This window comes from Poecilia mexicana, unplaced genomic scaffold (assembly GCF_051168715.1).
Source record: "Poecilia mexicana isolate PSO_F unplaced genomic scaffold, ASM5116871v1 scaffold_3, whole genome shotgun sequence".
In the NCBI taxonomy this organism is placed as follows: Eukaryota; Metazoa; Chordata; class Actinopteri; order Cyprinodontiformes; family Poeciliidae; genus Poecilia; species Poecilia mexicana.
Genome location: NW_028263372.1, coordinates 22,714,048 through 22,740,606, shown reverse-complemented (window position 1 = coordinate 22,740,606; position 26,559 = coordinate 22,714,048). Strand labels below are relative to the sequence as shown.

Here is a 26,559-nt window from a genome sequence, read left to right as displayed (position 1 = left end):
CCTGAAGTCTCCTTGATGATCACTGGACTTCTTAAATACCTTTTCCTCAGCCCTTTTAATCACCTGTCAGCACATTCTCAGCCAGCCATCCCAGCTGACATGTTCTCACCAGGCCGGCTGTAAAATCCCTCCTGCAGTCAGGGACTGAGTGACTTACTCCTTTCAGCAGAGAGCATGAAGTTGCAGCTCCTGGATGAGAAATGCTTTTCCATTTAGTGACACCTTTTTTTTTAATGCTAAGAAACTGTGACCTAAAACATAATCATGAGATGTTTGTGTGTTTGCTACGTCACATCATGTTGGATGTTACCTGAAGCTACTCAAATAATCAGTTTAGTCTGGAAAGGCACAAACAGGTCAAAGATCGTAACTGAACAATTGCTACTCTTAGTCTAATATTAAAAAATCTAAAAAAAAAAAAAAATGTTTCCCATTCATGTATTTCCTCAAAACATAGATACTCCCATTACTTTTTTTGTGTTTTTAAACTACGTCATTTGTTGACCCTTTTTTAGCTTTTTAGTTAACAATCCAATAGAGGCTCGTATTGCTTTAATGTATTGACAGGAATGACCTTGTAATTCCTCCGTTTTTAGCTGCTACCTCTATTAAAAAAACTGCTTCACACGTTTTCTCTTTGCTATTGTATTGACTGCAGGTATTTTTACAGACATTAAGGCAGAAAAGAAATGCTTCAGATAACATTTGAAGCAGCAGTAACTGTGTGGGTTTTTTTTGTTGTTTTGTTTTGTTTTTTCATTCTGGCAACTGCAGCTCTGACACTACAGGAAGGATGATCAGAAAACAGTGATCAAGTCTCGTGTTTGAGGAAAGTAATTACAGGGACGTAGGTGTGGAACAAAGCAACAAAGCTGCAGAAGTATTCAATGCGCGAACTAGTTTATTGCCAAGACATTTTTATTGCTCATTTGAGGGCAGGGCACTCACCGGCTTGGCTCTGTTCCTAAGCAGCGCCTCAGTATTGGAGCTAAAGTGTGCTTTTCTAAGCCTCTATAAAATGGTTTATCTATCTTGTGTGTGTGCAATCAATACACAGTAGCTAGAGGTGGTGCTCTTTTGGTCCGTGCAGCGTTAGACTTTGTCAAGCCATCCTAGTGACTGGATCGAGTTGATGGGCCAGCTGCACTGCTCTGCTAGTTTTAACAAGCTGATAGGCAAATCCCTTCCTGGTTAAAGATTAACCACCCGCTTGAGCTGCCATTGCATTATCTCTCTACTGGCCAAGGCACACAGGAGCCAGGGGGATTTACTTTGTGTGTGTGTGTATGTGTGTGTGTGTAAGAGAGAGGGAGGGTAATCTGCATTCCAACCACAAAAGGGTGGAACATAGTGTGTCTGTCAGTGTGTTTGAAAATGGGAGTAAGCGATCGGCTTTTCTACCAGCTGGGTGTTAAAACTGTGTGTTTACTGTATGCCATTTACCAGTCAATCTGCCATTGTGTGTGTGTACTTGTTTACGTTACCTATTGAGAACATTCTCTGGTAAATTCATTAACCTTCTGAAGACCAATGGGACTCATGAGGGCCAAAGCCTGGTCCTGATGTGGTGTTGGGTTTTGAGGTGTGATGTCAATTGAGTTGTAGCTAAGGCTAGAGCTGGGAATAAACTGGTAATGGTTAGAATAAGTGTTTGTATTGAGCACGTGACTATGACTAATGGAAGTTGATATGGAGTCCTTCATGTGTAGAAACACAAAATTGTTTGTGTGTAAATTAACCAAGTGTTGCGTTTTTGGGTGTATCCTGTTTACACGCTGTCTGTTGTAATCTAACTTCTTCTTTCAACGGCTTATTTTGTTTTCCTTGAGGGCGTAGCAGCACCCAAAGAGTTAATTGCATCAGGAAGACCTCTGATTAACCCTTAGGTCGCCAGGAAATGATTATTTCACTTGGCTTCAGATCCAAAATATCGTATTTATGTGAGCTTTGCATTAGGATTTTAGCCGTGGTATTGGATTTGGCCTTTGTCCCTTGCAAAATCCCCAACAGTATCATTTTTAATCTGTTTTTCCTTTTGTGTATCAGTAGCTCTGAGGTCTGAGACATATGCTGTGTAGCTGCCTGATTAACTGTAACACAATGCCATCTGCTGGATGCTTGAAGAACAGATAAATCCTGTGACGCTGAAACCTAAATGCTTGCTCACTTATACGGAAATTCCTTAGAGATTTCTCACCATAGGCTGCATCATATCATACATTTCCTCATTAGTTCTAGTGAAATGGCGGCTTTAGCTTGAATGTTGCTCACTTTTCCACTTTTGAAAGAGAGATGATGAAAGGTTTGCTATTGCTTGATTTATTGGACCATTATTCACGTGTGTAGTAATATTCTCAGTCAAAAGTTGACAGAAAAAATAAAGAAAGAAGCCAGTAAGAGACTAATCAAGTACAAGCAAAAGCTATGATAGCACTATGCAGTCACTGGTGTACCTTTGCTTTAAAAAGTTATTTTATCCCATAACTGTTACATTATAACATTCATATCTATACGAATCTCTATCTACAACTATAGATGATAAAGTCTTTGTAAGGAGATGCCAGACGAAGTGTTGGCATTTCTGGATCTGTCCTCATGTGTGTGAGGCATTGAAGAATCTCCTCGTCCCAACATTAGAGCTGCATGTCAGATCAGCAGCAGAATGATGGCTGGAGCTTATTAACCATCTAGAATTAGATAGTTATGATGAGCAGAATAGCAGAAAGGTGTATCATTCTGACTTACAAACACCTGCAAGCATTTGAGAAAGATAATACATTTTAGATATTTATTTTATAATTTTGTTGAAGACTATGCCTCAAAATTGGAACCAAAAATTTTAAAGAAGCAGGAAAAATTGCTTTTCTCTTTTAATTAAAATCACTTAAATCATGTTGTTTTTTGATTTACACATTGACAATGCTCTGTAAATGAAGGCCTTTATCAACTAAACAAGAACTAATCAGACACTATCCTCCCAAACCATCAGGATTCTTTAAGATTAGGGTGTAAAGGTGTGAGGCACCATGGTGTATTTTAAAGTGTCCGCAGCGTAACCCTGGTCTGGGTGTCTCTGTCTGTATCAGTCACATGCTCTACCACCCTTCTGAGAAAAGCAGCAAAGTGACGGAAGGAGGAAATGACTAAAGAAACAACTCATTCTCACCCCTGCAATAACAGCAGGACCCATGAAGGGGAAGTCTAAGCTACGCTTTCACCCTTTTTCCTGAGCCCTCCACCTCACAAACACTCACAAGCAGTTGTTATCGGGACGGAGGGGGCTGGTGTGGAATCGTATCAGTATCTTTTGTTGTGTGTCGTTAGATAGCCGGTCCACATTTTTGACACAGCTTCCTGGTTTGAGGGTGGTGTTAAATTGGAGATAAATAATTTCTTGGCTATTTCCAGGTGGAGTTGGGTTGTTTTAAGAGATGAATGCTTTATTACAAAAGGTTTTCTTTCCCAAGCAGTCAGGCTTGACACAGGTCAAGACATGTCATCTTTTTTTTTTTTTTTTTTTCTTGTTACTCCATGCGGGGCGGTTCACATGTGTAAGTAACCTACTGGCTCCCACCCATACACGTCTATGCACACCAACACCCGTTCTGTTTGAGACTCTCCCTGGCAATGGGGTCACATGTAGTGACCGACCGAGCGCCCTCCCCTGACTTTACTCCCCTCCCCCTCCTCCACTCTGCCGTGGCAGGGCAAGCATGCCTGTGTCTGTTATCTACAACTGGCTGAGGAATTATAGGTTGAGAGGGGAGGAGGAGGAGGAGTGAGGGAAGGAGGGCGGGGGCGAAGGGATGAGGTCATGTGACATCGCAGCAGCTGCTTGCCTAAGAATTTCTGTTTTCTCACTTGGGGAGAGAGCTTGAACAGGGAGGGGAGAGATAGGCAAGCTGTGTAGTGTGTTGCTTTGTTAGATAAGCTTTTTAAACAGTCTGCGAGAGGCAGGAAGGCAGGCTGGCAGGGAGGGTGCGGGTGGATGGCTGAGAGGAGATAGAAAGAGGAGTGCAGGAAGATGGTGTGTGTCCTGTTGGTGTCTGCCGGCGTGCGCTGGGATGGGCTCGACGTGAAGATGCAGCCGTGGGGGATCCAGGCGGCTCCACTTCTTTGTGCAGTAAGACACTCACGCCATCCGCTTTTTGATCTCACGGGGGGATTCGTGAACCGCTGCCAGACCTCTAGATGTGTGCAATTATCAAGCTCTTGTCTGTGTCATCTCTCTCTCGCTCTTACCCTCATTTGCCTGTCGGTGCTGCGGCTTCGTGTGTGTGGTTTATTACTCTGTGGCTGGTTAGAGTCACAGAAAGTTGAGGGTAAATTTCTCCTACTTCCGTATTCGGCTTTTTCAGACAGATTCTTTTGCAAGAGAAAGGAGCCTGAAGTGCATTGTCTTGACAAACCGAGGTTGGACTCAGCGCTGCTGTGTTTGCTCTGCAGACAGTAGTCATTGTTGATTCCATTATTAATTGTTTGCTGGGTTCATTCAGAGTGCACTGGGTAACTGGGAGGTTACGAGCAGGACAACTCAAGAGGTGTTGGGAACGCTACTTACCATCTCATTCCTGACTTACTACTGTGTGTGTGAGTGTGTGTCCAAAAACTCGCAAGGTGCTGAGCTTCTGCTCTCTTCTCAGGAGGGAACCTGATCTTTTTATAGCCCTCTCAACCCCCGGGGTAAACCCAGATATAACTCCTACTAATCGAATTGTGCTGTTGATAAACCTGCAGCCCACTTTTTATTCTCTTATGAATGTTGCTGGTGAATGATGATTCACCACTTTTTTTTTTTGGGGGGGGGGGGTTCTTGAGTGATTCCCAGTATATGTGATTTGATAATACTTCTGGCTTGCTCAACCTGATCTTGTCTGAACTTACATTGTCCTCTGAGCCACCCCTATTTGTGTGTGTGTGTGTGTGTGTGTGTGTGTGTGTGTGTGTGTGTGTGTGTGTGTGTGTGTGTGTGTGCGTGTGTGTGTGTGTGTGTGTGCTTGTTTTGCCTGAGCACGTAGGGCTATCAGGCTCCGCTCTGGCATTTAGGGATTCCACTGACAGAGAGGCTGTCAGCATGGTTCATTTTACAAAGACACACACACTGACACACAGCATATATGTACAGGAAGAGAAGGGATAGCTCTCCTGACACTGTCACAACCCTCTGTCTTCTGTAAAACTTGGTCTTTTTTCAGATTTACTAACATTTTTTCTTTTGACAAGTTCAAAATAATTAAATAATTAAAAAGAATTTGAATACATCGTGAATTTGTTTTTAAATATTTGTCTTTTATATGCACATGTTGGATCAGTTTCCCTACAGACCTTTTAAAAAGTTACAGTGTTATTATACTGGAAGGTATTCTCCATTATACCATTACTGTAGTTTTAATGAGATGTAAGAGAAAGTGCCCAGGAATTTCCTCTTGGTGTTTATCGATATCCCCTTCCCCCACCTGTTGCTGCGTATTCTACTTAAGCTGTCTGAAGAAGGCAGTTATATATTTTTCTTATCTCTTATCAGAAACTGGTATCTGACTGATCAGGCACATTGAAAACATTTGATAGGGTCAGGAATAAATGCTTTGATGCAAAAATGTGGAAAATCTGTTTACCTTTTCTGGTGAATTTAAAACTAATGCCTCTAAAAATTAATCTGCAGCACATCTTTTTTGTTTTTATATTCCTTAGTAGAAGAATATCCGAGTTACTCAGAACCCGCATGCCAGACCTTAAAGAAGCCTTGAAATCGATATCAGCCAGAGCAAACCTCCTCGACACAGTTTTCTTTATCACACTTGCAGATAAGAGGAAGGAGGCTGTTAAAAAAAATGACAAATAAAACTACGTGGAAACTTAAAGAGTTCCATCAATAACTTAACATTTTAATCACAAGCTTCAATCTTTGTGTTCGTGTCATGATACCATAAAACCTCAATATTTCTACTCAGACTTTTTTCCTAAATAATTTTTGTTGTGGAGATCCACTGCTACTGGGTGTGAATTTTCTCACATTTACGGCTGCAGGAGAGAAAGTCAGGTTGGCATGGAGCATGCTCGATAGCGTAAACTGTGACAGCAGGCCTCTGGCGGCCATGCGTGCATTCTACTGAGGGTTTTCTTTCTGAGCAAAAGAAGAGCGACCTGCCCTTCTAACCTTCCACCTCTGACCGTAGGACGTACGACCCTGAATCCCCATCCTCTCCAGCTGTCACAGACACCCACCATCACAATCTGCCTTGCCTGGCTCTGTAGCGAAGGAAACAGCCAAATGCCTTTTACTTCTCGCTCATGTTTACCTGTATTATTCCTCTAATATTAATTTCCATGGAAGCTATTTTTGTCTGCGAAGTAGCTTTTGTTTAACTTGAGAAAGAAAGTTAGTGATTTTTTAAAAAATATTATTATTGTTTAGTTGTGCACATAATTAATACTTCCCACCCTCCTTTCTTTCTGTCTGCATTTTTAGGCATGAGCCATGAGCCAAAGTCACCATCATTAGGAATGATCTCAACGGCGACCCATACAACGGCGACGGTCAGCCCCCTCACCCCGTCACCTCTGAACGGCTCCATCGTAGCAAATGGAAGCCCAGCTGCCCAGTCATCCCACTCTGGATTCGCCGCAGCCCTCCGTAAACTGGCAAAACAGGCAGAAGAACCTCGAGGTAAAGCTGAAACCTGGTGCGACTGCAGTCCATTCCTGCCTTGGATGTTTGAAGTTATTTCAGGAAAAAAAAAAGATTTCCTTTATTGAGAATGTACTGCTAATATGAATCATATGGTATCCTTTCTTTATTAAATTTGATGTTGTCCTTGGAGATACGTGGTATGATGAGGAGCCACTCCAACTGACCCATTTAATTTGCTGTGCGCGAGTCCATACGCTTGGTTGCACTTGTCACTGTGTCTCTTGACTCTTCAGTTCATTGTCATAAGAGACAGTTTGTCAGAAAAAGGCAAATTTCCCATCTAATAGTTCTATAAATAGGAGACACTAGGTATAGATAAGATTTCCATGCATCCCTTTTGGATTCACCTATCAGACAAAGCATTGAGATTAAGGGTTTTGAAAAAGTTGCTGATGAAACCACATTTTTCCATCATCCCGTTCTTGCAGCTTAATGTCATTTTTAAAAAGATTCCAGAGAAAGTTCTGGCCATACCCTTAGGCACCGCTTGGAGGAAGTCCATCAAAACCAAGAACTCTCTCCAGTATCAGGCTATAAACCATTAACAATGTGCCTTTGAACAGTTGGAACCATATTATGCATTTTAGGGATGCAGAAACATTGGATATTGAGTTGGATTTAAAACCACTACATCTTCTGTAAAGTCTGTGATTGTAATAAGAAATTACAATCGGCCAGAAAACGTCTGAGCAGTTCATCATTCAAAGAATTGTGGAAATATTTTAGGTGCCTTCTGAAAAGGAAAATCTTTGCTCCATTTGCCTTGGCACTAAATAAGCTGTGCTACACCATCATTCCTGACTTTGTTGCCGCTCCTAAATCAGAAGGACCCCTCCCAGTTTGAAGTCCCTGGACATTTTGCTCCCCAACCCACAGAGGTCTGGGACCCAGAACCTCTAAGATGATTTATTAGCTCCATAAAACCAGCTTCTCCTTACCTCCCTCTCTGTCTTTCAGTCCGTTATCTGTCCTCACTGCTTTAGCCTTGTATGTCAAATACAAAAATTCACCTAGAAAATTCAGTCTTGCGCTGTACTTTTATAAAGAACCCATTTCTTTTCATTCAAAATGTTCCATCTTAGTTCTATTGCATGCCCCTGTTTTTTGTACTAATGACTTTAATATTTTGTTTTACACTATGTGAGGTGTGCACAGCGCTATTGGTAATTCAAAATTGACTGAAGAAAGAGCTGCCTTTTTCCCTTTGTTGAATCAGGAGCAGATGTAGCTCATTTTTACTAAAAGCACATTGCCTTTGTTATCTCTGAGGACTACACAGCCTGGTTGGAGTAGGTAGTGAGGTGTCAGTGAGTCAGCTGTCGGGCATACAGCAAGGTGCAACTGCCTGTGTAGGATGCTTTGTGTTTCCAGGGTGGGCAGAGAGTCATATGGCTCCTGAGCTCAAGTCATTTTTCTGTCTACAGTCTGTATTTATAGCTAACACACACCCAAACACCCCCACATGTATAAACAGTTGTCTTTGCAATGGTATAAGCTTTGTGATTTCTTTGCATGCTGCAGCCTGCTATCCTTTCATTACCTTTTGACTCAGCCTCCTCTTCTCTTTCCCACCCTGTGGTGTTTGCTTTCAGGGGCAATATATGTATGAGAGATGTCATGACTCACGTTCTAAGGCTTTAAGGAATTAGCTTAGTTTGAGCACTGGTATCGCAGCGACCAGCCACTGAACTGATTTAAGACCCGGAGCATGGCTGCTGTTTATATACACACCCCCACACACACGTGCGTACACGCACACGCACACAGTCGCATACATCGTCACTTGTCTGAGGCAAGCATAATGAATAGCTCTGTGTTTTGAGAGCTGTGTTGAAGAGGGGAGGTGATGGATAATGAGTATCGGAGCAGCATAAAGGACACTCTCATCCAGCGTACGCTCACATGTGTAAGCAAATCCGCGCAGACGCAGCCAGCACGCTGCCTCAGAAAAGCAGACCTCCTGATATCTGATTAATTAAGCCGATCTGGGTTTAATCATCTCGGTTGTTTCTTCTCCGCTCTCTGCTTAGAGACACACAAACACGGAAAGAGTTTTACAGCTGGAGAGAAAATGAAGCGAGGGGGAATAAAGGTATTCAGGGTAGATGGAATGAACCGAACTGGCTAGATAAAAGGATTAGGAAGTAATTAGTAGATTTGTGAAAACCAGAAGTGTCGGTTATAAAGCGTGTGTGTGTCTGTGCGTGTGTGTGTTAGAGTGCGTGTGTGTGGCCAGAGGCTTCCCTTGTTTCTGGGAGCTCAGAGCATGCTGGGACAGTGGGGCAGTGTGTCGCTGACCTCTCCATCTGGAGCCTGCCTGGAGCTTGCACTGCCTTGCTGTGCTCAGTGTGTGTGTGTGTGTGTGTGTGTGTGTGTCTCAAAGGCAGAAACCCTTCAGGCTGTTACTGTCCCTGAAACACTCACAAACCAGCTCTTTTCCTTTACCTTCCCTCTGTCTTTCTATGCACCCTTCTCATGAGTAGGATCACAAATGAGGCATTATTTATCTGGATGTACAGTTTGTGCAGTCAGCAGAAGCCACTATGTATTGCTGCTCCTTTTTCCACCCGCCATCTTGTACCGTCTTCCTTTCTGTCACTGGCACAGCAACACACATACTGTCTTCATGTGTGTGCGTGTACTTGTGTGTGTGTGTGTGTGTGTGTGTGCATGCTCGCCCCTCCCCCCCAACTCAGTGATGCAGATTACAGGCTTTGTGTTGTGTTGTCAGTGCATGTCCAAGACTGTAGTAGCAGGTGTGTGCAGCGTTTGCGTGTGTTTGTGTGTGTTACGAGTGCACGTGTTGAGGCTTGTGCTGGTTGGGGTGGCATATGGATGCAGGGCTGGCTGGGCACTGCTATGCACACCAGGTGTGAAATGGACTGTTTAATTAAGTGCTGATGTTGTTGTAATGCATGCTGGGAGGGAGGAGTGTGGAGGTGAGTGTGAGGAGGGTGTGTTGGCGGAGGGGGTGGAGGCAAGCAGCCACTTCTTGGCATGATGAGACGTACGCCTGCCCGGCTGTTTCGACAGAGGTGATGGTGGTGGCAGCCGCGGGTTGGGAGGGGTTGGGCAACATTAAAGCCCTTTTTGTGTGTTTCTCTTTAGATCCTATCGAGGGACAGGAGAGTCGGTGTGTGTGAATGAAAGGACCCACTGAAGACTCCGGGCAGCTTTTTTTTTCTTTTTTTTTTGTACAGGGTCACTGGTTAATGTAAAATGTATTGGCTGTGCAGGGACACTTGGCCGCTGCGTCTGACCACAGATTGCTTGGTTTGTTTATTGCTTCTGCTCCCTGATAGTGTGTGTGTGTGCATGTGGATCAGCTTGAGCAATCAAGTGAGGAGGCTCTCGGAGAGAATGGGGTCTGGTAATAGAGGAGACGATGGAGAAAGGAGCTTCACATTAATCATATAGAGCTAGGTACTGAGACAGGATTCTCCTTTTATCTCTTTTGTTCCTTTTTCCTTCCGTCTCTTACTGCTCTGTCCCTTCTTCTCTCCCTGTAACCCCCCTCCAGACCCCATCATCACACAACATGCACCCCTCCGTATCAAGGAAGTGACAGTCCCGTTAATGAAGTGCAGGTTGAGAGCTGATGAGCCCGTTTTAGACTCTAGGGATGAAAGCCTTTGCTCCATTCCTCCTCTTCCAGCTCCCTGCAGGCCCAGCATGTGTGGCCATCTTCCCTCTATAGATAGAAGGGGAGGAGCATATGGCAGTGATGAGACCATGCTGATGTCAGTCACATGTCTTGCGTGCAGGATTTTTGCCTATCACGTGGTAGCGCGATGAGAGGGAGAGGCACTGGGAAGAGGAGGGCTGATAATGGTCCACAAGGAAATCTTAAGAGGATGGTAAAGACTTGAGGAGTGATGAGAAGTGTGTGGAAGGATGGAAGCAGAAGGTTGAAGAACGAAAGAAACTTACAAAATCTTCACTTTTTCATATTTTATATATAAATCACAAGCATTAATGTATTTATTGGACTTTTATTTTAAACACTAAACGTCTTTTGCAAATGAAATTCTGATCTGTGGACCTTTCTATGATTTTATCTTGGTATAAATAGAGCTGATAAGTGAAGTCCTGACAGGTTTTTTTTTGTTGGCTATCAGAAACATAAGATAAACACAGAGGACCACAGTTGGTCAAGAATAATATCTCACCCTTAACACATACAGAAAATATGAATATAGCATAAGCTAGGTGGAAAAGGAGAGAATTATTCAGAGGAACAGTATAGACTCTGGAAGGACACGCTGCAGAGATCCATGGCTCAGACAGAATATGTTGACTGGACAACTATTAAAGATGGATTCCACAAATCTGGCCACTAGGGATGAGTAGAAAGATAACTTTGTGCACTGTTAAAAAATAAAGTGGAAAAGGCATCAACATACTTTGGTGATGCTTCTTTTTAGCAGAAATAGAAAAGCTGGAATTGGTAGACCAGTAGATGACATCCATCTAACTGAACTTGAGCTGTTTTGCTAAGTAAAATGAGCAATAATTGCAGTCTCTAGATCTACAGTACTGGTAGAGACCCTTGCAGCACTAATTGGAGCAAAATTTAGATTTCAGACTGCATTAAATCAGGGAACTGAACACATACGTGATTATATTTGTGATCTTTATCTGTAAAGTAATCTTTAAACCATTTGTCCTCATCCTTTCACATCAACGTGGTTCACAAGTATATTAAACGCCAATAAAATTACACTTCTGGCTGTTAAGTGACAAAATGTGACAGTTCAAGATGTGTGGATCCTTTTGGTAAGGCTCTGTCTGCAAATTAATGCTGTAACCAGTTTAACAAAAATCTCAATGAATAGTAATTTATTGCATATACATATTTTTTTTAATTGAGCTTTAAGGCTGACAGATCTTCGTCTGGTTGGCAAGCTCCGTGTCTGAACAGAAGGGAAATGAAGTAGGGGGTATGAAGAGGTGGTGTGTAGGGGTGCTGTTCAAAAGGAGGAGGTGGAAACGATAAAAGAATAATCGCTGTTGGTGTGTTTGTGTTTTTCCTCTCAGTGTATAATGCGTCTGCCCATTGAGGAAGGACGCTTTGAAGTGTACGCAGATTCTCCAAGCTGCAAGAAGAGAATGAAGCTGTTGGTTGAAGGCTCTTGCCTCTTTTATTTCCACCCTTCCCTTACCTGCTCCCTTTCCTGCTCTCAATTATTTAGTCTGCCCTGCCTCTTCTTTGGTCTGTACTGCCTCCACGATGAAGAGGACAAGGAGATGGAGGGGGGCATCAGGCGGCGGTGGGGGTAGATGTAGTGCAGCTCTGTTGCTTAGCAGTAGAGTATCACAGTGATCACCCCCCCCACCTCTCCACCTCTCTCCAGCTCCCCCATCTCTGGCTTTATTTGCTTCCCCATCCTTGTGTATGCATGTTGCGAGTGTGCATGTGTGTGTGATGACTGAATAGGCTGTGACACTAGAGCTGTATTAAGTGTAGCTCTGTTCCCCAGGCTGAGTGGGCTGCTATTGATTGGCCTAGTCTTGTAGGGGAGAGTAATGGCTCTCTGAGGTGAGGTGGGGAGGGGGGGAGGATTAGGCCACTAATTGCTATTGTGCAGACAAGATATGACTACCCCCATCCCAACCCCATCCACCACTCACACATCTGCACCCCTTATCTCTGCTTTCCTCTCTGGTCTCTCTCTCCCGTCTCTTACCTTTCACCCTTTTTTTTTGAACTAATCACTCCCCATCTCCCATCATTTTTCATTTTCATGTCTCTCCACACATGTCACTACCGTCTCTTCATCACACGTCTTTTTTCATGCTGTCCCCTGCCAGTCCTGCCGCTCCACCACTCACACTTAGATTTTTTTTTTCTTTTCTTTTATTTTTTTGAAGTTAGAAATCACCTCGATGCTATCATTGATCCCTTCAATAGTAAAATTCTCCCCCCATGTCTTCACGGCACCTACCATGAAATGACGGCGTCTGTTGTTATGGTTATGTTACCATGGAAACCAAAGCAGAGAAGAAATTTGGATAGAAGGCAGACCAGAAACCGACCCGGGGTTTCTGCTCCTTACAAATTTAAAATAAGCACACTGTTGCACAAAAACGTGATACCTGCGCGCCAAAGCTCTCATCTCTCATTGTCCTTTCGGCAGCGCCGTCCCACCGAGAGGGTTGTGACCCAGTTTGACTGTGTAATGCTGTACTTCCTCTGAGAGTTGGTGATATACAGCACACTGTGCTGTCATAAGAAGGGGGAGAGAGGCTTGTAGAAGAAGAACAAAGACAGCTTATCAGTAAAAAAAAAAAGCGGGAAGACAGGAACATCAATAAAGGAAGATAGAAGGAACAGTAGAAAGAGGATGTTGTTGGGAGCAACAGAAGGCTACCGGGGCGGAGGTTAAGGTTGTTATGGTTAGGAAGATGAAAGTATAAACAAAGGCATGTGAACATGGGGACATCATATTGGAGGTTTTGTAGCCAGAGAGAGAGAAAGCGAGATGTGCTGAAAGTGAGGCATGTGACCAGTCCGTGACCCCGCGCTACAGGGTTTCCCTGGAGGGCTTTGTTAATGTGGCACAGCTACTTCACAGCAGAGGAGCTCATTGGACTAGCTTTTCACCACCTGCTGTGCATGTGTATGTATGGAGGGAAGGAGATGGGGGGCACATATGTGCCTGTAAGCACAGCATATAAATACAGTATTGGTGTTGACATCCATACAGTGTCTTCTCATAGTTTTATGTCCTGCAGATCTTGATCAATTAAACTGATATTCTTTTGCAAGCATCCCTTGCAAAAGAATATCCCTTAACTTTAGTCAGATTTGGTCAAATTGCAAGCAAAATATTGCATTTAAAATTAGGCTTTACGTCGCACACAAACGATCTCATAATTGTGAAGTGAAAGACAAGGGATACATGCTTTTCAACATTTTTTAAGATAAAACATTTGAACTTTTTGACCTGCATATGTGTTCCAACTACCTTTAGATGTTATTTAATTAGTAAACAGTTAGTCTGTGTTTAATTTTGCCTCTGTATAAATACAGTCATTCTATGAAGGCCTCAGAGATTTGCTAGAGAACATTTCTGAACTAACATCATTGGGTTAAGTTGTGATAAAGTTAAAGGCAGGTTTTGGTTACAAAACAGTATCCCAAGTTTCGAACATCTAACAGTTCAATCCATCATGCAGAAATAGAAAGAATATTGTGTAACTGCTAACTCTTCAAGGCTGGGCAAGGATAGCATTAATCAGAACAGCAACCAAGAGGCCCAGGGTGTCTGGAGGATTTCCAGAGATCCACTGTTCTGATGAGAGAATCTCTCGACAGGACAAGTGGTAGTTGTGCACTTTATGGCAGACTTTAAAGAAAAAGACATTGTTGAACAAAAGCTATAGTCTCATACAAAGTTTGTCATAAACTATGTAGGGCACACAGTATAGAAGAAGATGCTCTGGTCAAATGAGACCAAAGTTTAACTTTTTGGCCGACATTCAAATAATAAAACGGGGTGATCGTAACATCGGTGGGTGCTGTTCTTCAGCAGAGAAAAGGAAGCAGTTGAGAGTTGATGGGACATTTGATGACAATTAAAAGAAAAAACAGTTAAGAGGCTTCAAAATATTTGCCTCTGGGGTGAAAATGATCATCCAGCTAAACAGTAGACATACAACTAGAGCTGCAATGGAAGAATTTGGATCAAAGCATATTCATGTGTTAAACTAGTGAAATCAGAACCAAAATCCCATTGAGAATTTATGGGATTTGAAAATTTGAGACTTGAAAATTTTCAAGACTTGAAAATTTCTACTTATACATTCTCCAGCCAATCTGAGTCACCCTGAGTTATTTTGGAAAGAAGAGTAAACATGTCTGGCTGTAAATGTGCAAAGCTGGTACAGATGTTCCCCAAATGACTTCCTGCTGCAACTGCGGTGAAAGGTGGGTAGGAGGCAGATCTGAAACTGGCCTGGTGAATAGTATTGAGTCATTGAGGCTGAATGCATACGCATATCACAGGTAAATGATACGTGTATTTAAATTTTTAAAAACAATGTAAAGCTATGCATCAATTTCCTTCTTCATATTCATCCCGCTGTGTCTGTCTGTCATATAAAGTTCGAACAAAATATGTCATATGTCATTGTTTATGATAAATTTCATGTCAGAGTGCAACTTGTTTCAAGTGTTACATCTGGCTTTTTTTCCCCCTTGTTTTTCTTCTTAGAAAAAACCCTTCTCAGCAGGTGATATTTTTCTGACTTTTTTGTTTTGTGTTTATTTTTCTTCAGCTGCATCCTCCATCAGCAGTGAGTCGTCTCCAGTCTCCTCTCCAGCCACCAACCACAGCTCTCCAGTCAGTACACCCAAGAGAGGTCCTCTTGGTCCAGGACCTGTGCTGGTTCCCCCAGCAGGTCACAGTGTGCCAAACACTCCGCCCGTAGTCACCATAGCTCCTACAAAAACAAGCAACGGCCTGTGGAGGAACGAGGGCCGGCAGGTAAATTAACATTTAAAAAGCCTTTCACGCTGAAATTGAGTGTATATGTCCCCCCCCCCGCCCATATTTAGTTGCTGTAGCTTGCTTCAAATGCCTTTTTTTCCCCCTGATTCTTACTGTTGTGTTCAAATCTTCTCATTGTTCATCTTGCCTTCAAGCACAATCTACGCACACCAGATGGACTTTTCAGGCTTCAGTGGATTTTCTTGCAGCATGCAGCTCATGATGCGTCAGTATATACTTGACATATGTGTCTGTGACATAGCTGGCAGGTCTACGAGTGTAGCTCCACCAACTCACTGGCTCCATGCATTAAACAATGGCAGCTGCCACTGGGACAGCGAGGTGATGGCAATAATGACAGCCAACATCTGTGCCCACTCCCAGTCTGTCCTCGGATCAGTCTCTCCCTGGTCTTGGGGTTAAGACTGGTAGTCCTCCAACATAACCCTCGGCAGTCAAAAGGATCCTCAGCCCCATCAACCCGACGCACACTCTTAAGTTGCGTCGTGGAAGAGAGAAAGTGGGAGAGCTGCTTGCTTTGATAAGAAGTGGATTATGGATTATGGCTGCACTTTAAGGCTTCTTATCTCAGCTCGGGGCTAATGGTTAAGGCCAAGTACACGGTCATGAACAGCACTCAACAACATGCGGAAATTCTCTGAGACATTTGGATGATTCCCTGGGGACAGACAGAAGAGGGACAGTTAGCGTTGGGCAAAGAGGTCAGTTAACAGCAATGTGCGGTGTTGTTTGGGCCATTGTCCTCTCCTCTGAATACCCCCACCGAACCTCGCAATCTGCAACCACAGCTTTGTCAAAATGACCCGTCTGCAGTTCAAGGGTCAGCCAGTGCAAGGAGGGGCCGGATGAATGAAGCTGTCCTCGGGGGAAAAAAAATTCATAATATTTGCCATTCTTGTAACAAAGCAGCTTCACATAGCAGTAGGAAAAAATATATCATCAAAAGCTCCCACCATACCTTGGTGCAGAGGTTCCCAAACTGTGGGGCGCGCCCCCTGGGGAGGGGGGGGGGCACCGTGCCATTGCAGGGGGGGGCGCGGGAAGCCGTCTGTATGGATAAAAAAAAAAAAACATGAACGCTGTATGCGTTCGGTTTTTACCTTAGAATGGCCAACTCTCTGTTATTCCTATGTCAATTTGATACAGTAGAGGCTTCCGCACTTCCCATATCTGTGTCCTCTGTCACGTTTATCAGCAGTTAAAACTGTTTAATCCATTAACATGTTGTAACCTGTTTTTCCGAGCCACCTTTAAACTCAACATGAGCGCTACGACGCTCGCGCTGGGTTTAGACCTGTGCGGCAGTGAAGGAAGCCTGCTGCTGCTGTGCAGAGCTGCTCAGGTGTGTTAGAATCATGGCAGCAAACCAGCAAAACGCAAAGAACTTTTCACAGTTTTTCCCCCAAACGAACCGACTGAGTTGAGTAAAGCTGTTGGATGCAGGTAATGTTAGCTAAAAGATGACTAGCTAATATCAATACGTCACCTTAAGCTTAACAAGCTTAAGGTTGCTGCTGCCTGTAATTGCTTTATAATTGGCAATTTGGATTCATGGCTCCATCTGAGAGGCATAAACGAGCACTCTACAAGTAGCCTGTAGATACCGATGTTGTTGTCTATGTCCAGCTATGTACATTCATTCTGCCCCCAAAAGAAGTCGATCTCCCCCCCACCCCGCTCATTCTTAGAGCGGGGTGGGGGGGAGATCCATAGTTGTTCAAGCTATTCGTTGAACAACGAATAGCTGTTCAACGACAGCTATTCGTTGAACGACAACGAATAGCTGTCGTTCAACCAGACAGCTATTTGTAATCCATAGAGGGAGCCCAGAAAATGTTTGGAAACCACTGGGGGGGCCCAGGAGAAAAATTTGGGGAACCACCGTCTTAGTGTGTGCACCGCTTATGTTTCCTAAGCGTATGCACATATGTGTGCTTTTGCATGACGGCTGTGATTGTATATCTACGAGGTCACACTGAAACCGAAGAGGTCAGGTCACTGGGTTTGCGCTATCCCCAAAAGCAGTTGAAGGCCACGTTGCCAAAGAATGAGGAGGTTAAGGGGGGTGATAGTGGCAAGAGGTTAGGCTAAGGGGTCAAAGGTGGGGGTTGAACAGCAGGGGAGATGCATCGTGAAAGCCGGCATCATCGCATCTACGACATTTCTGCTGCAACCATTAAGAAAACTTCACGACTATAAAAGCACACATCACGAAAATATTTTTTCACAAAGATAGTGTATCAGGCTTTTTTAATACAGGGTAGCACTCTATGGTTACAAAAAGACGAAATGGTCTCATTCAGAGGCACAAGTGTGTTTTCTGCATCCCTTGTAAAGTGTCTGATAAACATTTTTTTTTTTTTCTGTGGGCAAAAATGTTTGTGTCCTCCTTTGTGCATTAGAAGGGTATTTTAGAATCTCTGGCTGAGATATGAGTCTGTCTTTCAGAGGTGGGGGTGACAGGCAGCGCAGTGAAGTAGGGAGGCCTTGGTGCGTTGGCATTTTGCTTTAATGACTGCGGGAGTCTGCTCCCGCTGCTGCCTGTAATTGCTTTATAATTGGCAATTTGGATTCATGGCTCCATCTGAGAGGCATAAACGAGCACTCTACAATGCGCGGGGTCTCCCACCCTAGCGAAGGGTTACAGGGGCCTAGATTGCACAGAGGAAGATGGTTGTTAATGGATGTGTCTTTGGAGTTTGAGTGCTTGTGTTTGTTAGTGTGCGCAAAGTGACGGGCTACTGGTAAAGAGTGCATTTTCAATAAGGAAGAACTCAAATGGTGTGACTGGGTGGAAGTGTAGGTGCCTGAGTGACTAAGTGCTGTGGGCCTTACCAAAGGTCTGACCTGTTACACCTACGCCTTTGCATATCCTTCTGACTGTGTATCTACATACATCCTGCAGAATCCCAAGGACCAAGGTCAGGAAACGGAGATGAACGGAGTCTCAAAGCTGTGTTGTAAGGAGATATTATAACAAGGCATTGGTCAGTGTTTAAAGTGGATGTATGTACAAAGTATAGAGAAATGCTGATGAATGCTCAGTATGAGGGATTGCCTCAATGTTTGCAACTCGATGCAATCAGCGGTTCGCTTTCTCCACATTCCTGCAAGAGGAATTTCTGCAAAGATAGTGACTTGATGTAGTTTCCTAGTGTTCCTTAAACAAAGTTTTACTAATGACCATAATAGAAACCCTTGACTGCTTTAATTAAGTGCTTTAAAACTATTTTTGCAGTGAATTAGTGCATTACAAAGAAACTGAATTAAAATGTGTTTATTTAATGCAGTGCTTCATGCCCCCACCTGTTCCTGTGCGCTGCCAATCAACTGGCTGAGAAAAGGTTCTTAAACATTTCCTCTGTTTGAAAAATATTTTCCATTGCAAAAAAGACGGAGTGTGAGATAAATGACACCCATCACTCTAATTAACATAAGCTATTTTAAAACTGCAGGTAGGCTAGCTAGCTGCAACTGATGCGACTAGCATAGAGCACATAGCCCAGATAATCAACAAGGTAAAACCATTTTGTTATAAATAATACTATTATTAATGGAGGGTTTTTTTACAGCAGGAGAATTGTATGTTCTCTTTTTAAAACATTTAGCATTGTGTTAAGATTTTTTTTTTTAATTTTGTTAAACACATTTTATTAAATGCATATTGTGGAAATCTTACAACAAATGCTTTGTTGTAATATCACATTTTGTTTTTGTCTTCCGTGTACGATTGATTGGCTCACTTTTAGTGGCCCTATAGTTGTAAAACAACAAATGGAACCAGCTAATATGCAGCGACAACAGCTTAATTATTGCTGTTCCATCTTCTTGTAAGACTTGTGTGAAAATAGTTGAAAAGGAACAGTTGATTCGATTTCAGTGGCAATTTGTGTCTGGAGATTGGACCAATTCACAGTAATTGCATCAAAGCTGTGGTGGTGAAAAGATGCCTCTGTGACGCACTCATAGTGCCTGATGTGGAACATGGTTCAATTTTTTCATACCAATTGCTGGTTAACGGACAGTCTGAGGTCATCTACAAAATGGCTTCATCAGCAGTGGGATGTATGGTGTCAATTCATGTTTGCTATGATCCGGGATTTAGGTGGATTCAAAGCACAGCAGCTTATTAAATAGTGTATATGTGATGAGAATAAGGCAAAAATAAAGGGTAATGGTAATGGTATGGGTAGGTGTTTCCTCAACATAAGTTTGCATCATGTAAAAAAAAAAAAAAAAGCTTATCAACTCATCCAGATCGATGAATTGCAACTTGTTTACAAGGCACAGTCCATTAGGTATGGGTCAGTATGTAACTTACTTACACGTTGATAACCTTGAGAAAGACGGAATGTTTTACAGGACATACCAATAAAGAAAAATGTATAATCAACATATTTAAGTTAAAAAAATTGTTCCTGCTGCTGCAAAATATTCTGACATATTTGACATATTTACTAATGCATAAAGCTTCCCAATATATTGATTTGCAGACATTACGAATACTCGAGTGTTTTGTATTATTATAATTGCAAGACAGTGCTTGGATGTGATATTTGGGAGACTCTGTAATTTCTGCTGTCACGTATTAAAATGCTATTTTCCAGTACTTTAAACTGAAAATGTTTATGGTTTTGAAACCATAACTTCAGTGCTAAAAATAGAGGGAAGCATTTTACATTATTGCATAATTCAAGGTGCAAAATTTGGTTTATAACACAAACAAAAAAGGAATGATTTACTTTTGAACTTCTCATTGATCATGGCATAAAATTTTATAACTTTTTTGTGCATTTACTGTTTTGTGGTTTGTAGAGTCATGTTCTACTCAGTTCACTTTTTCTCCAACTACTCCTAAATGTTTCTTGCATGTCTATGTAATCGGTCTACTACTGTCTGATCATTCTTTTGGTGAACCAGTGTAGAGTGAAACATCAACAATGTTCTGCTCATTGTTAAGGGTGCAAAGTAGTCGTCTGTTATAGCTAACAAAATCTGGCTTACACAGATCTTGATGTCTATCAAACTGGGGAAAAAATAATTGCCTTTTAATAGTCCATTCATAAGAAAGGACAAATTGGCATCCAAAAATATTGCCATATTTAATCAAACTTTGTAACTGGCAAGATATATGATACAAACAGTTTTAATCTTTTGACATGATTGAATCAACAAGTGAAGAAGAACTGAAACTATTGGGTGTTTTCAGTTTTTGTCAAGTTTGTTGTATTTATCTGCTCCTTCAGACACAATATAAATCTCAATATTTTAGGACTGGATAAAGTATCCATAAACTGCTGATACCGACATATTTTGGCATATCTATCCCTCTTTTCCACATGGCTGCTGAGGCCCTCGGCGGACGTCCACCTTCTCCCACTGCTCATAAAGCTTTAAAAAGGATTGGGCTGGGGTCGAGGAGACTGTGCTTGCTTTGGGGGGGAATAAAGTACCACGTTGTTTAGTGGAGCGCAGCAAACTGCTTGGAGTAAATAGCTGCATTAGACTACTGGAAAGTGCGAGAGGGGGTTTAAACAAAGGGTCATGTTAGGAGTCTGACCATTAGAGGCATTTAAGATTGGATGTTGGCGCATCAGTGTCAGCCTGGGTCAGTAGCTGTGGAGTTAATGGTTCAGTAAATGGGATTTGTTTTATCAGAGGCAGTGGTGAGAGAGGCGGCGGTACCGCTGTAAGGTCTTCTACTCCCAGGGAACCCAGAGGTTAATTTAGTGGGTTCAAGAACTGCCAACTCCTCCTGCTCACTGTCTTTATGGCCTCATCTTGTTTTTCCCTGTCTCCCCTCTTTCTCCTCCTACTTGTTCTCTTGCCAATTTTAAGTCTGGTTTTGCGAGATGTCTGATAAATGCTCCTTCTTTCCCAGGAAAACCTTGACAGTATGTCCTCCTTTGAGCAATTTCTTTGTATAACTCAGAAGGAGTGTAAAAATCTCTCCTCTGCTCTTGCGTTTGTAGGCCGAGGAAAACCAAAGCTTCAGAAAACGCACTCCCACTCCCTCAGCGGGATGTCTTTTGTAGCTCTGAAACGGTGTGTGCGCTCGCTGAGTGTTGGTGTGTGTTTGTTGTGGGATTGAAGAAGTGAGACAACGCTTGCTGCCAAAAGGAAAGGAAGAAGGGATGGAGGTGAAGGAAAAGAAGAAAGAAACGGGAACAGAGGCATGGGAATGAAGCTTTTTGGATTTTGTTGTGGATACAACCACAGACTCATACTCTCTTCATCTCGGATCAGTCATGATCATTTGCAACATCACCGTTCTCGTCGATCATACGGATGTCAGCTCTTGTTTACATTTAGTGAAAAAAGCTCTTCTTTTCTTTGCCTCTGTCCTCTTGCTTCTACTCTTTTACATTCACTATTAGAAATGTTTAGCCGTCTGCTTTTTAACAGAGGGTGCTGTTGTAAGAAATGTTCTAAAAGTGCCTGAGGTAAGCAGACTGGGCGAGGGAGGCTGCCACTTCACAAACAGGCCTATTATTTCTTCTATCTCCCCTCTCAAAGGGCTGCTTCCATGAGCTGTGACAACCGTGACGGTCACAGGTCCCAGCGAACAATGACCAAGATTCTTTCCCTGTATCTCTCTGCAGGCTGACTCGGGGCCCCGTGGGGCCAGCAGGGAACGTCTGGCTGCAGAGGGGACCTTCTCCCAGGAAAAAGGTGGCCCCTCGGTCCCTGCTCACCTCCTGGGAAACCCCTATGCCTTTGGTCTCACCCCTGGTGCTGTCATGCAGGATTCACGGTTTCCGCCCCTTAAGTAAGCAAAAAACAATAATTTTTCTCCCTTTTATCAAATCGCTAAATCTGTGTTTAGTTTTATTACAGGAAGTAGCCGCTCACTTGGATGTTGTGATCAATAGCGTTTCTGATTTCAGACTCTGGAATAAGCAACTACAGCACACATTCATCTTTTTGACATTAGTGCTGAAAGCAATTAGTTAACGTCGTTTCCTATTGAATCCTGATGAATTTACACAATTATAAACGGAGAAAATAAAACAAACTATATTTTTCCTGCTGTGCTTCGCTTCTCCGCCCGCTCCCTCCAGCCTGCCCAGACAGTTGCCTAATGCGGTGCCACCTGGTGCCGTACCAGAGGAGTACCTCCGGAGTTTTCGGCCCTACGCCACAGCCGAGGATTCTCTCAGGATGCAGTCTCTGCCCCTTGGCCTGGACCCTGCAGCAGCAGCGGCTGCAGCCGCCTACTACCACCCCAGCTACCTGCCCCACCCCTCCTTCACGCCGTACAGGTAACTAAATTATTTAATCCTTTTGTTGACTTTGCGGTTTCTCTCGGATTATTAATTGTGCAAAATTATTAATCAATACGTGCGTGTTGGTGCACATGCATATGATTCACGGTGCGGCGAATTATGAGCCTGCATATTCAGTGGCAGTGGTAATGCAAGCTGCATTAAACTTGAACACACAAACTCCTGTATTTAGTCATGCAAACTAGCAAGTAAAAACTGAAAAACTCCATTCTCGTACTGAGCCGTATGGTACAGGTTTCAGAGTTCAAAATAATAGATATACTCGCCTTCACCGGATGAGCTGATGCTAAAAGGATGGTGTTGAATATTTCTGGGTCTGCATTATCAAAATGCAATTAAGACTGTGGGCATTGGATTTAGATATTTTCTTTACCCAGATGCCATAAGCCAGAGGTTTCCAAACTGTGGGGCGCGCCCCCTAGGGGGGCGCCGTGTCATTGCAGGGGGGGCGCGGGAAGCCGTCTGGATGAAAAAAAAACAAAACATGAACACTGTATGCGCTGGGTTTTTACCTTAGAATGGCCAACTCTGTTATTCCTATGTCAATTTGATACAGTAGAGGCTTCCACACTTCCCATATTTGTGTCCTCTGTCACTTTTATCAGCAGTTAAAACTGTTTAATCCGTTGTTAACATGTTGTAACCTGTTTTTCCGAGCCGCCTTTAAACGCAACATGAGCGTTAAGACACTCGCGCTGGGTTTCCACCTGTGAAGGAGACCTGCTGCTGCTGTGGAGCTACGTAGGTTTGTGTTAGAATCACGGCAGCAAACCAGCAAAATGCAAAGAACTTTTCACAGTTTTTCCCTTCAAACTAACCGACTGAGTTGAGTGAAGCTGTTGGATGCAGGTAATGTTAGCTAAAATATGACTAGCTAATATCAATACAGAACCTTAAGCTAAACAAGTACCTTGTAGGCTACCGATGTTGGTGTCTATTTTCAGCTACGTACATTCATTTTGCCCCCAAAAAACGTCGATGCCTGAAGACTGCCTGAATCCATTTATCAGGATCACATTTAGATTTCAATGCATTCACACTGTGTCACCCAGCAGCATATTTGTCTAGTTGAATGGCCTCTCTTCCTTTGGTGCCCATACCTGATATAAATTTTTGTATGCGAGTTGCTAAATCTCTGGAAAAGCTGCGGAAACATTTTGATTACAGAAATGAAACGGAACAGTGGAGAAAAAAACTGGCGAATTGCAACGAATGTCACCATCGCAATCTTTATATAAAATGTTGTAATTGTGCATTTTTTTCCAAATCTTGTGCAGCAACACTTTTAAATGCATTTCCCTCATGATTGTGTGCATGCTGAGAAGGACTTCTCTTGCTTTAGGCTCTCTCACTGGCTACATGCCCCTAGTCTGTCATCTAACATCATAGGACTGCAGTACCCATCACACACACTCCTTCATAATGGATTTAATGAGGGGTGGGCTGTGGATGTCACACACGTACACATAAGCTGTGCATCAACATCCAGCGCTGTCTTTTCATGGTTCCTGTGTGGTGATGGAGCTTAGCTGACAGATACTGCTGCTTCCTGGAAAAGATGGAAGACCCAGGGATGTCGCTTCTTTGGGAGAGGGAGGCAGACAGGTTAATGAAAGTAAAAGCTGCACTGTCACATGAAGAGACTGACTGACGTTCTTTTTCTTTCCTTTTTTTTTCTTGTAATCCTCGTATCCCAGGATGGATGACCCGTTCTGCCTCTCTGCTTTAAGGTCACCTTTCTATCCACTGCCAGCAGGGGGAGCTTTACCCCCCCTCCATCCTTCTGCTGTTCACATGCACCTACCAGGCGTCCGCTACCCTGGAGATTTTGCACACCCTTCATTATCAGCACTGCAGTCTGAGAGGTAAAGTCCCCCTTGGTAAATGCATAGAGCATATCTCAGCAGTGTGTCGCAATTACGTGTTGTCTTCTTCTAATTTTGCTGACATTGTTTTGTTTCCTTGTGCAATTTGTTTTTCCAGACTCCAGCTGGAAGATGAGCTGCGACAGCGAGAGAGGGAACGCGAACGAGAGCGCGAACGTGAAAAAGAAAGGGAGCGCGAGGCCGAGCGGGAGAAGGAGCGCGAGAGGGAGCGCGAACGGGAACGGGAGAAGGAGCTCGAGAGGGAGAGGGAGCGCGAACGGGAACGGGAGCGCGAACGGGAACGGGAGCGCGAGAAGGAAAAGGAGAGGGAGAAGGAGCTGGAGAGGCAGAAGGAGAGAGCTCTGAGGGAGAAGGAGCTGCAGGCGTCCAAGGCCATGGAGAACCACTATCTGGCGGAGCTCCACTCCATGAGAGGACAGGAGGAACGAAGCAAGCCTGAGAGGCTGACCCCTAACCGTGCTGGTATGTGTCCTTGCTCCCCTTGTCGCCTCCAAGAGCTGCAGTCATGTTGCTTATAAACACTGAAACAGCTTAGATCAAACTTATGCTCAATATTTTCTGAAAACAAATGGATATGCTGACCTCTGGACTGTTACTCAGACAAAACCAGTTCACAGATGGGCTTATCGTTTACAGTGAGGAAGAAGATTTAAAAAAAAAATGTATTTTAACAAATTCTTATTTTGTATGGATTTATTACTGAATAGTCAGGATCTCACAAGCAAAAAATATAGTTTTAAAAACAAAAAACATCGAGTAGGCCACTTCATACATCAGTTAAAATATGGAACATATCACTAGGACTGTACTAAATCACAGTTTGAGTGAAGCATTTATTGTTGCTCTCATGGTAGAAGCAGATGTTTTTCTTTTTTTTTGCTGCAAAATGGAAGTTGTTTCTCTCGCCATGTCCTCTGGATGACAGATTTTAGAAAAGTCCTCACCTAAGCACAATCGGCTTGTCTTACTTAATGTTTTACCATTGGGTATATATGATCATATCACCTTGTACCTTACCATGTAGGTTTGCTGGAATGAATCAGATTCATTTATAATGAATTTGGATTCATGGAGCTTGATATAAATTGGATTTATTTGTTTTCAGATTACATTTGTAATTTAGTTCTACATAAATTAAACTGAGTTGTAGGGAGTTGAACTAAGGAGTAAAAATAGTTGGAAGAATTGCACCGTCTGTTTTGGGTTATTCTCACTAGATGACTCATTTCAGTTAAATACCTATTTTTATCCGGTGCACAAAATAAAATTGCTTATTTTAATGTTGCTTAAGCACACATAGTTTCCTCAAATTAGTGAGAACAAATATGTAACCCACAAGTCTTTAAAGTGGCCTGTTGATTATATTGATTTTGCTTCAGCAGTTTTAATCTTTATTTTAATTTTACATGTGTTGCAAAAAAACAAAACACATCAACTATGCAAATGAGATGCATGCTGAAGTGACAAGCTAGCAAAATATGATAAAATATATTGTTCACTAATGATAAAAGATCATGACAGTGTAGCATTTACCTGATATTATGAGCAAAGCACACTTTATTAATTGAACTGAGAGATTAAGTAGTTGCTATTTGTATATATTTACATTTTCATATAAATGTATAAAAATGATTCTTGCTGTCCTTGCTGCAGAGAAAGCCAAAGAGCCTGCTCTTCCAGCTCCCAAACCAGTACCGCCTGGAATCCACCCATCAATGGTCCAACCTCATCATCACGTTTCCAGTCTGATCTCCAACCATGCCCTCTACATGGGCTCTGGCGCTGTGGGCACGGGACTCGCCGCCTCATTGATCACGCAGAGGGCCAACGAGGAGGAGAGATGGTTGGCACGGCAACGCAGGCTGAGGCAAGAGAAAGAGGATCGCCAGTCCCAGGTGTCTGAATTCCGCCAGCAGGTTCTGGAGCAGCATCTGGACCTGAGTCGGCCCGCTGACGTACCGGATCACAGGACAGACGCTCACAGGTGAGCTAACACTCTCAAGCCGCTGTGCCATGGCAGTGCTTTCGGTGATTGCACAATTGTTGTTTTTTTTGTGTGTTTTTTTTCCTCTTATCTGATGAAAGCAAAGTGTTCTGGGATCTGTTGCAACAAAACACACAAATAGTGAGATTTTTGTTCACTTCTGTCAGCCTGTCGGGACAGTGATCGCTGTGTTCTGCAG

At 43.1% G+C, this 26,559-nt stretch overlaps 1 protein-coding gene across 4 annotated transcripts in view; it reads left to right on the top strand.

Moving 5' to 3' along the window:
- The window catches only part of gse1b (Gse1 coiled-coil protein b), a 129,915-nt gene that overhangs the window by 93,316 nt on the left and 10,040 nt on the right, over positions 1 to 26,559 (top strand). For 3 of the 4 annotated variants that reach the window (XM_088004339.1, XM_088004336.1, XM_088004337.1), the window contains exons 2-8: positions 6,470 to 6,667; positions 14,972 to 15,180; positions 21,807 to 21,973; positions 22,266 to 22,466; positions 24,188 to 24,355; positions 24,474 to 24,838; positions 26,030 to 26,360. In XM_088004339.1, the coding sequence (XP_087860465.1) occupies positions 6,472 to 6,667; positions 14,972 to 15,180; positions 21,807 to 21,973; positions 22,266 to 22,466; positions 24,188 to 24,355; positions 24,474 to 24,838; positions 26,030 to 26,360 (1,637 nt within the window). In that variant the 5' untranslated portion in view covers positions 6,470 to 6,471. Of the gene's footprint in view, positions 1 to 2,453; positions 4,124 to 6,469; positions 6,668 to 14,971; positions 15,181 to 21,806; positions 21,974 to 22,265; positions 22,467 to 24,187; positions 24,356 to 24,473; positions 24,839 to 26,029; positions 26,361 to 26,559 lie in introns of those variants that run through there. The other variant, XM_088004338.1, reaches the window with a different exon arrangement.